The sequence below is a fragment of the Heterodontus francisci genome, chromosome 9, assembly GCF_036365525.1.
Source record: "Heterodontus francisci isolate sHetFra1 chromosome 9, sHetFra1.hap1, whole genome shotgun sequence".
In the NCBI taxonomy this organism is placed as follows: Eukaryota; Metazoa; Chordata; class Chondrichthyes; order Heterodontiformes; family Heterodontidae; genus Heterodontus; species Heterodontus francisci.
Genome location: NC_090379.1, coordinates 113,839,667 through 113,850,790, shown reverse-complemented (window position 1 = coordinate 113,850,790; position 11,124 = coordinate 113,839,667). Strand labels below are relative to the sequence as shown.

Below are 11,124 nucleotides of genomic sequence, written 5' to 3'. Positions count from 1 at the left end.
AAACAAAGGAGTCTTCCTTATGCTGTTTTACTTTCACTTTCCCTTTGCCAGCATGTGTGTTCTACAGCAGCCCCTAGAGTACACGATGCACACTGCAATTGCAATTTCAAAACACTACAACACGACAAAAGTACCCTCTGATATCTGGGTCCTAACTTGGTAAAATGCCCTCTGACTTCTGGGTACTAACTGGACAAAATGCCCTCTAATCATTACTACAACATGAAGCACATTTGACCCAATAGTGGATTAAAGTGTGGAACATGACTACAGTGGTCTGTAGAATGAAGAGTTATCCACACACATGATTTGGTAGTAAATTGTATGCCTGCCGTTGCAACATTTAAACCTGTGAAAAGTCTTGAAAAGGGAGAGTGAGGCGAGGGATTCACTGAGAGACTGGACTGGCACACTACAAGCAGCTACTTCCGTCTGCTATGATTAACAACCGATGTGTTTGTCTCAGGGTGTCTGATATTAGGTCTCATTTGCATTTCACTTTACATGCTGCTAGTTTTTGTTTGACTCAGGGTTAGTGGCTGATTATAAATAAGAGTGTTGCTTTTTTCCCTTCCTGGAATTGTACCCTGAGTGTGCTGCTGTCGTCGGCAGCGTGCTCTGGGGCTCTCTGCCTCTTCCGACAGCCTGCTTTGGCATTGCAGTGGTTTTTATTTCACTGAGAATGGCAGGAGCAGCTTCTTTACTGACTGAGATCGTGGTGAAACCCTCCCTGGTCCATGGAGAGAAGTTTATTAAATGGGATGATGTAAGTAATTGTGGCATGAAACAGACAGGGTGCTAAAGGCACCTAAATACTGCTGTACCATTGTAGTATCAAGTATTGCTAAAACTAGAATTAATATTGGCTAACACAGGCTGTAACTCTGGATGAACCTTTCCTCGAACATTATAAATGTAGGTGTCGTGAAGAACAGTGAAATCAATGGAGGAACAGTTAGACCAGCGTGGGATGGTAAGGTACATTCAGAAGCTGCATGGTGCAGTGAAGAACGACAGGGTGCGGTAAGGTGCAGTCAGCAACAGTGTGGAATGGTGAGGTCAGTGTGGAACGGTGAGGTCAGTGAGGAATCATGAGGTCAGTGAGGAACGGTGAGGTCAGTGAGGAACGGTGAGGTCAGTGAGGAATCATGAGGTCAGTGAGGAACGGTGAGGTCAGAGAGGAACGATAAAGACAGAGAGGAATGATAAGGTCAGTGTGGAATGGAGAGGTCTTTGAGGAACGAAGAAGTCAGTGTGGAATGATAAGGTCAATGAGGTCAGTGAGGAACGGTGAGGTCAGTGAGGAACGGTGAGGTCAGTAATGAACGATAAGGTCAGAGAGGAATGATAAGGTCAGTGTGGAATGGAGAGGTCTTTGAGGAACGAAGAGGTCAGTGTGGAATGATAAGGTCAATGAGGTCAGTGAGGAACGGTGAGGTCAGTGTGCAATGGTGAAGTCAGTGTGGAACGGTGAGTTCAGTGAGGAACGGTGAAGTCAGTGTGGAACGGTGAAGTCAGTGAGGAATGGCGAGTTCAGTGAGGAACGGTGAAGTCAGTGTGGAACGGTGAGGTCAGTGTGGAACGGTGAGTTCAGTGAGGAACGGTGAAGTCAGTGTGGAACGGTGAAGTCAGTGAGGAACAGTGAAGTCAGTGTGGAACGGCGAGTTCAGTGAGGAACGGTGAAGTCAGTGAGGAACGGTGAGGTCAGTGTGGAATGGTGAGTTAGGTGAGGAACGGTGAGTTCAGTGAGGAACGGTGATGTCAGTGAGGAATAATGAAATCAGTGAGGAACGGTGAGGTCAGTGTGGAACGATGAGGTCAGTGAGGAACGTTGAGGTCAGTGAGGAACAGTGAGGTCAGTAATTAAAAAGGAGGAACGATGCGGTCAGTGAGGAACGGTGAGGTCAGTGAGGAATGGTGAGGTCAGTGAGGAACGATGATGTGAGTGAGGAACGGTGAAGTCAGTGTGGAATGTGAGTTCAGTGAGGAACGTTGAGGTCAGTGAGGAACGTTGAGGACAGTGAGGAACGTTGAGTTCAGTGAGGAACGTTGAGGTCAGTGTGGAACAGTGAGGTCAGTAATTAAAAAGGAGGAACGATGTGGTCAGTGAGGAATGGTGAAGTCAGTGTTGAATGGTGAGTTCAGTGAGGAACGGTGAGGTCAGTGTGGAACGGTGAGTTCAGTGAGGAACAGTGAAGTCAGTGTGGAACGGTGAGGTCAGTGTGGAACGGTGAGTTCAGTGAGGAACAGTGAAGTCAGTGTGGAACGGTGAGGTCAGTGTGGAACGGTGAAGTCAGTGTGGAACGGTGAAGTCAGTGTGGAACGGTGAGTTCAGTGAGGAACAGTGAAGTCAGTGTGGAACGGTGAGGTCAGTGTGGAACGGTGAAGTCAGTGTGGAACGGTGAGTTCAGTGAGGAACGGTGAAGTCAGTGTGGAACGGTGAGTTAGGTGAGGAACGGTGAAGTCAGTATGGAATGGTGAGGTCAGTGAGGAAAGGTGAGGTCAGTGTGGAACGGTGAAGTCAGTGAGGAACGGTGAGGTCAGTGTGGAACGGTGAAGTCAGTGTGGAACGGTGAGGTCAGTGAGGAACGATGAGGTCATTGTGGAACGGTGAGTTCAGTGAGGAACGGTGAAGTCAGTGAGGAACGGTGAGGTCAGTGAGGAATGATGAGGTCAGTGTGGAACGGTGAGGTCAGTGAGGAACAGTGAGGTCCGTGAGGAACGGTGAGGTCAGTGAGGAACGGTGATGTCAGTGCAGAATGGTGAGGTGAGTGAGGAACAATGAGGTCAGTGAGGAACGCTGAGGTCAGTGAGGAACGGTGAGGTCAGTGTGGAACAGTGAGGTCAGTGAGGAACAATGAGGTCCGTGAGGAACGGTGAGGTCAGTGAGGAATGATGAAATCAGTGAGGAACGGTGAGGTCAGTGTGTTTCGGTGACGTCCATGAGGAACGCTGAGGTCGGTGAGGAACGGTGAGGTCAGTGAGTAATGGTGATGTCAGTGAGGAACGGTGAGGTCAGTGAGTAACGATGAGGTCAGTGTGTAACGATGATGTCAGTGAGGAATATTGAGGTCAGTGTGGAACAGTGAGGTCAGTGCGGAACGCTGAGGTCAGTGAGGTCAGTTTGGAACGATGAGGTCATTGTGGAATGGTGAGTTCAGTGAGGAACGGTGAAGTCAGTGAGGAACGGTGAAGTCAGTGTGGAACGGTGAGTTAGGTGAGGAACGGTGAAGTCAGTATGGAACGGTGAGGTCAGTGAGGAACGGTGAGGTCAGTGTGGAACGGTGAAGTCAGTGAGGAACGGTGAGGTCAGTGAGGAACGGTGAGGTCAGTGAGGAAGGATGAGGTCAGTGAGGAACGGTGAGGTCAGTGTGGAACAGTGAAGTCAGTGTGGAACAATGAGGTCATTGTTGAACGGTGAGTTCAGTGAGGAACGGTGAAGTCAGTGAGGAACGGTGAAGTCAGTGGGGAACGATGAGGTCAGTGAGGAACGATGAGGTCAGTGTGGAACGGTGAGGTCAGTGTGGAACGGTGAGGTCAGTGAGGAACAATGAGGTCAGTGAGGAACGCTGAGGTCAGTGTGGAACAGTGAGGTCAGTGAGGAACGCTGAGGTCAGTGTGGAACAGTGAGGTCAGTGAGGAACGGTGATGTCAGTGCAGAATGGTGAGGTGAGTGAGGAACAATGAGGTCAGTGAGGAACGCTGAGGTCAGTGAGGAACGGTGAGGTCAGTGTGGAACAGTGAGGTCAGTGAGGAACAATGAGGTCCGTGAGGAACGGTGAGGTCAGTGAGGAATGATGAAATCAGTGAGGAACGGTGAGGTCAGTGTGTTTCGGTGACGTCCATGAGGAACGCTGAGGTCGGTGAGGAACGGTGAGGTCAGTGAGTAATGGTGATGTCAGTGAGGAACGGTGAGGTCAGTGAGTAACGATGAGGTCAGTGTGTAACGATGATGTCAGTGAGGAATATTGAGGTCAGTGTGGAACAGTGAGGTCAGTGCGGAACGCTGAGGTCAGTGAGGTCAGTTTGGAACGATGAGGTCATTGTGGAATGGTGAGTTCAGTGAGGAACGGTGAAGTCAGTGAGGAACGGTGAAGTCAGTGTGGAACGGTGAGTTAGGTGAGGAACGGTGAAGTCAGTATGGAACGGTGAGGTCAGTGAGGAACGGTGAGGTCAGTGTGGAACGGTGAAGTCAGTGAGGAACGGTGAGGTCAGTGAGGAACGGTGAGGTCAGTGAGGAAGGATGAGGTCAGTGAGGAACGGTGAGGTCAGTGTGGAACAGTGAAGTCAGTGTGGAACAATGAGGTCATTGTTGAACGGTGAGTTCAGTGAGGAACGGTGAAGTCAGTGAGGAACGGTGAAGTCAGTGGGGAACGATGAGGTCAGTGAGGAACGATGAGGTCAGTGTGGAACGGTGAGGTCAGTGTGGAACGGTGAGGTCAGTGAGGAACAATGAGGTCAGTGAGGAACGCTGAGGTCAGTGTGGAACAGTGAGGTCAGTGAGGAACGCTGAGGTCAGTGTGGAACAGTGAGGTCAGTGAGGAACGGTGATGTCAGTGCAGAATGGTGAGGTGAGTGAGGAACAATGAGGTCAGTGAGGAACGGTGAGTTAGGTGAGGAACGGTGAAGTCAGTATGGAATGGTGAGGTCAGTGAGGAACGGTGAGGTCAGTGAGGAATGATGAAATCAGTGAGGAACGGTGAGGTCAGTGTGTTTCGGTGACGTCCATGAGGAACGCTGAGGTCGGTGAGGAACGGTGAGGTCAGTGAGTAATGGTGATGTCAGTGAGGAATGGTGAGGTCAGTGAGTAACGATGAGGTCAGTGTGTAACGATGATGTCAGTGAGGAATATTGAGGTCAGTGTGGAACAGTGAGGTCAGTATGGAACGCTGAGGTCAGTGAGGTCAGTTTGGAACGATGAGGTCAGTGAGGAACGATGAGATCAGTGTGGAAAGATGAGGTCAGTGAGGTCTGTTTGGAACGATGAGGTCAGCGAGGAACGATGAGATCAGTGAGGAACGATGAGGTCAGTGAGGTCTGTTTGGAACGATGAGGTCAGCGAGGAACGATGAGATCAGTGAGGAACGATGAGGTCAGTTTGGAACGGTGATGTCAGAGAGGAAAGGTGAGGTCATTGTGGAACTGTGATGTCAGAGAGGAACGGTGAGGTCATTGTGGAACGGTGATGTCAGAGATGAACGATGAGGTCATTGTGGAACGGTGATGTCAGAGATGAACGGTGAGGTCATAGTGGAATGGTGATGTCAGTGAGGAACGGTGAGCTCAGTGTGGAACGGTGATGTCAGAGAGGAACGGTGAGGTCATAGTGGAATGGTGATGTCAGTGAGGAACGGTGAGGTCAGTGTGGAACGGTGATGTCAGAGAGGAACGGTGAGGGCAGTGTGGAATGGTGAGGTCAGTGAGGAAAGATGTGCTCAGTGAGGAACGGTGAGGTCAGATAGGAACCATGAGGTCATTGTGGAACGGTGATGTCAGAGAGTAACGATGATATCAGTGAGCAATGTTGAAGTCTGTGTGGAACGGTGAGGTCAGTGAAGAACGATGAGATCAGTGAGTAATGGTGAGGTCAGTGAGGAACGGTGAGGTCAGTGAGGAACGATGATGTCAGTGAGGAAAGTTGAGGTCAGTGTGGAACGGTGAGGTCAGTGAGGATTGATGATGCCAGTGAGGAACGGTGAAGTCAGTGAGGAACGGTGAGGTCAGTAATTAAAAAGGAGGAACGATGCAGTCAGTGAGGAATGGTGAGGTCAGTGAGGAACGGTGAAGTCAGTGTTGAACGGTGAGTTCAGTGAGGAACGGTGAAGTCAGTGTGGAACGGTGAGTTCAGTGAGGAATGGTGAGGTCAGTGTGGAACGGTGAGGTCAGTGTGGAACGGTGAGTTAGGTGAGGAACGGTGAAGTCAGTATGGAACGGTGAGGTCAGTGTGGAACGGTGAGGTCAGTGTGGAACGGTGAGATAGGTGAGGAACGGTGAAGTCAGTGAGGAATGGTGAAGTCAGTGTGGAACGGTGATGTCAGTGAGGAACGCTGAGGTCAGTGGGGAACAGTGATGTCAGTGGGGAACGGTGAGGTCAGTGGGGAACGGTGAGGTCAGTGAGGAACAATGAGGTCCGTGAGGAACGCTGAGGTCAGTGTGGAACGGTGAGGTCAGTGAGGAACAATGAGATCCGTGAGGAACGGTGAGGTCAGTGAGGAATGATGAAATCAGTGAGGAACGGTGAGGTCAGTGAGGAATGGTGAGGTCAGTGTGGAACGGTGAGGTCAGTGTGGAACGGTGAGTTCAGTGAGGAATGGTGAGGTCAGTGTGGAACGGTGAGGTCAGTGTGGAACGGTGAGTTAGGTGAGGAACGGTGAAGTCAGTATGGAACGGTGAGGTCAGTGTGGAACGGTGAGGTCAGTGTGGAACGGTGAGGTCAGTGTGGAAGGATGTGGTCAGTGAGTAACTATGATGTCTGAGGAATGGTGAGGTCGGTGAGGAACGATGAGGTCGGTGAGGAACGGTGAGGTCAGTGAGTAACGGTGAGGTCAGTGAGTAACGATGAGGTCAGTGTGTAACGATGATGTCAGTGAGGAATATTGAGGTCAGTGTGGAACAGTGAGGTCAGTGTGGAACGCTGAGGTCAGTGAGGAACAGTGAGGTCAGTTTGGAACGATGAGGTCAGTGAGGAACGATGAGGTCAGTTTGGAACGATGAGGTCAGTGAAGAACGATGAGATCAGTGTGGAAAGATGAGGTCAGTGAGGTCAGTGAGGAACGATGAGGTCAGTTTGGAACGGTGATGTCAGAGAGGAAAGTTGAGGTCATTGTGGAACGGTGATGTCAGAGAGGAACGGTGAGGTCATTGTGGAACGGTGATGTCAGAGATGAACGATGAGGTCATTGTGGAACGGTGATGTCAGGGAGGAACGGTTAGGGCAGTGTGGAACGGTGATGTCAGAGAGGAACGGTGAGGTCATTGTGCAACGGTGATGTCAGTGAGGAACGGAGAGGTCAATGATTAAAAAGGAGCAACGATGTGCTCAGTCAGGAATGGTGAGGTCAGATAGGAACGATGAGGTCATTGTGGAACGATGAGGTCAGTGAGCAACGATGATGTCAATGTGTAACAGTGATGTCAGTGAGTAACGATGAGGTCAGTGAGTAACGATGATGTCAGTGAGGAATGTGAGGTCAGTGCGGAACGGTGAGGTCAGTGAGTAAGGATGATGTCAGTGAGTAACGATGAAGTCAGTGTGGAACGGTGATGTTAGAGAGGAACGGTGAGGTCATAGTGGAATGGTGATGTCAGTGAGGAACGGTGAGGTCAGTGTGGAACGGTGATGTCAGAGAGGAACGGTGAGGGCAGTGTGGAATGGTGAGGTCAGTGAGGAAATATGAGGTCAGTGAGTAACGGTGAGGTCAGTGAGGAACGGTGAGGTCAGTGAGTAACGGTGATGTCAGTGAGTAACAATGATGTCAGTGAGTAACTTTGAGGTCAGTGTGGAACGGTGAAGTCAGTGTGGAACGGTGAAGTCAGTGAGGAACGGTGAGGTCAGTGAGGAACAATGAGGTCAGTGAGGAACGATGAGGTCAGTGAGGAACGGTGAAGTCAGTGAGGAACGGTGAGGTCAGTGAGCAACGCTGAGGTCAGTGAGGAACGATGAGGTCAGAGTGGAAGGTGAGGTCAGTAAGGAGCTGTGAGGTCAGTGAAGAATGATGAGGTCAGTGAGGAACGATGAAGTCAGTTTGGAACGGTGATGTCAGAGAGGAACGTTGAGGTCATTGTGGAACGGTGAGGTCATTGTGGAACGGTGATGTCAGAGAGGAACGGTGAGTTCATTGTGGAACGGTGATGTCAGAGAGGAACGGTGAGGTCATTGTGGAACGGTGAGGTCAGTTTGGAATGATGAGGTCAGAGTGGAAGGTGAGGTCAGTGAGGAGCGGTGAGGTCAGTGAGGAATGATGAGGTCAGTGAGGAACGATGAAGTCAGTTTGGAACGGTGATGTCAGAGAGGAACGTTGAGGTCATTGTGGAACGGTGAGGTCATTGTGGAACGGTGTTGTCAGAGAGGAACGGTGAGTTCATTGTGGAACAGTGATGTCAGAGAGGAACGGTGAGGTCATTGTGGAACGGTGATGTCAGTGAGGAACGTTGAGGTCATTGTAGAACGGTGAGGTCATTGTGGAATGGTGATGTCAGTGCGGAACGGTGAGGTCAGTTTGGAATGATGAGGTCAGAGTGGAAGGTGAGGTCAGAGAGGAACGTTGAGGTCATTGTGGAACGGTGAGGTCATTGTGGAACGGTGATGTCAGAGAGGAACGCTGAGTTCATTGTGGAACGGTGATGTCAGAGAGGAATGGTGAGGTCACTGTGGAACGGTGAGGTCAGTGTGGAACGGTGAGTTAGGTGAGGAACGGTGAAGTCAGTGAGGAACGGTGAAGTCAGTGTGGAACGGTGATGTCAGTGTGGAACGGTGATGTCAGTGAGGAACGCTGAGGACAGTGGGGAACAGTGAGGTCAGTGGGGAACGGTGAGGTCAGTGGGGAACGGTGAGGTCCGTGAGGAACAATGAGGTCCGTGAGGAACGGCGAGGTCAGTGTGGAACGGTGAGGTCAGTGAGGAACGGTGAGGTCAGTGAGGAATGATGAAATCAGTGTGGAACGGTGAGGTCAGTGTGCAACGGTGAGGTCATTGTGGAACGCTGAGGTCAGTGAGGAACAGTGAGGTCAGTTTGGAACGACGAGGTCAGTGAGGAACGATGAGATCAGTGTGGAAAGATGAGGTCAGTGAGGTCAGTGATGAACGGTGAGGTCTGTTTGAAACGGTGATGTCAGAGAGGAAAGGTGAGGTCATTGTGGAACTGTGATGTCAGAGAGGAACGGTGAGGTCATTGTGGAATGGTGATGTCAGAGATGAAGGATGAGGTCATTGTGGAACAGTGATGTCAGAGATGAAAGGTGAGGTCATTGTGGAATGGTGATGTCAGTGAGGAACGGTGAGGTCAGTGTGGAACGGTGATGTCAGAGAGGAACGGTGAGGGCAGTGTGGAACGGTGATGTCAGAGAGGAACGGTGAGGTCATTGTGCAACGGTGATGTCAGAGAAGAACGATGAGATCATTGTGGAACGGTGATGTCAGAGGAACGGTGAGGTCATTGTGGAATTGTGATGTCAGTGAGGAACGGTGTAGTCAGTGTGGAACGATGATGTCAGTGAGGAAAGTTGAGGTCAGTGTGGAATGGTGAGGTCAGTAATTAAAAAGGAGGAACGATGCAGTCAGTGAGGAATGGTGAGGTCAGTGTTGAACGGTGAGATCAGTGAGGAACGGTGAAGTCAGTGAGGAACGATAATGTCAGTGAGGAAAGTTGAGGTCAGTGTGGAACGGTGAGGTCAGTGAGGAACGGTGAAGTCAGTGAGGAACGGTGAAGTCAGTGAGGAACGATAATGTCAGTGAGGAAAGTTGAGGTCAGTGTGGAACGGTGAGGTCAGTGAGGAACGGTGAAGTCAGTGAGGAACGATAATGTCAGTGAGGAAAGTTGAGGTCAGTGTGGAACGGTGAGGTCAGTGAGGAACGATAATGTCAGTGAGGAACGGTGAAGTCAGTGAGGAAAGTTGAGGTCAGTAATTAAAAAGGAGGAACGATGCAGTCAGTGAGGAATGGTGAGGTCAGTGAGGAAGGTGAGGTCAGTGAGGAGCGGTGAGGTCAGTGAGGAATGATGAGGTCAGTGAGGAACGATGAAGTCAGTTTGGAACGGTGATGTCAGAGAGGAACGTTGAGGTCATTGTGGAACGGTGCGGTCATTGTGGAACGGTGTTGTCAGAGAGGAACGGTGAGTTCATTGTGGAACAGTGATGTCAGAGAGGAACGGTGAGGTCATTGTGGAACGGTGATGTCAGTGAGGAACGTTGAGGTCATTGTAGAACGGTGAGGTCATTGTGGAATGGTGATGTCAGTGCGGAACGGTGAGGTCAGTTTGGAATGATGAGGTCAGAGTGGAAGGTGAGGTCAGAGAGGAACGTTGAGGTCATTGTGGAACGGTGAGGTCATTGTGGAACGGTGATGTCAGAGAGGAACGCTGAGTTCATTGTGGAACGGTGATGTCAGAGAGGAACGGTGAGGTCACTGTGGAACGGTGAGGTCAGTGTGGAACGGTGAGTTAGGTGAGGAACGGTGAAGTCAGTGAGGAACGGTGAAGTCAGTGTGGAACGGTGATGTCAGTGTGGAACGGTGATGTCAGTGAGGAACGCTGAGGACAGTGGGGAACAGTGAGGTCAGTGGGGAACGGTGAGGTCAGTGGGGAACGGTGAGGTCCGTGAGGAACAATGAGGTCCGTGAGGAACGGCGAGGTCAGTGTGGAACGGTGAGGTCAGTGAGGAACGATAATGTCAGTGAGGAACGGTGAAGTCAGTGAGGAAAGTTGAGGTCAGTAATTAAAAAGGAGGAACGATGCAGTCAGTGAGGAATGGTGAGGTCAGTGAGGAATGGTGAGGTCAGTGAGGAACGGTGAAGTCAGTGTTGAACGGTGAGTTCAGTGAGGAACGGTGAAGTCAGTGTGGAACGGTGAGGTCAGTGTGGAACGGTGAGGTCAGTGTGGAACGGTGAGTTAGGTGAGGAACGGTGAGGTCAGTATGGAACGGTGAGGTCAGTATGGAACGGTGAGGTCAGTGTGGAACGGTGAGTTAGGTGAGGAACGGTGAAGTCAGTATGGAACGGTGAGTTCAGTGAGGAACGGTGAGTTCAGTGAGGAACGGTGAGGTCAGTGTGGAACGGTGAGTTAGGTGAGGAACGGTGAAGTCAGTATGGAACGGTGAGGTCAGTGTGGAACGGTGAGGTCAGTGTGGAAGGATGTGGTCAGTGAGGAACGATGAGGTCAGTTTGGAACGGTGAGGTCAGTGAGGAACGATGAGATCAGTGTGGAAAGATGAGGTCAGTGAGGTCAGTGAGGAACGGTGAGGTCTGTTTGGAACGATGTGGTCAGCGGAACGATGAGATCAGTGAGGAACGATGAGGTCAGTTTGGAACGGTGATGTCAGAGACGAAAGGTGAGGTCATTGTGGAACTGTGATGTCAGAGAGGAACGGTGAGGTCATTGTGGAACGGTGATGTCAGAGATGAAGGATGAGG

General features: G+C 50.7%; 1 protein-coding gene across 1 annotated transcript in view; it reads left to right on the top strand.

The window, feature by feature from the left end:
- The first annotated feature begins 643 nt into the window (after positions 1-643).
- LOC137373519 (1-phosphatidylinositol 4,5-bisphosphate phosphodiesterase beta-2-like) overlaps positions 644-11,124 on the top strand; it is a 463,682-nt gene continuing 453,201 nt past the window's right edge. The window contains exon 1 of the mRNA XM_068038391.1: positions 644-766. Coding sequence (XP_067894492.1) covers positions 683-766 — 84 coding nt within the window. The 5' untranslated portion in view covers positions 644-682. The remainder of the gene's footprint in view (positions 767-11,124) is intronic.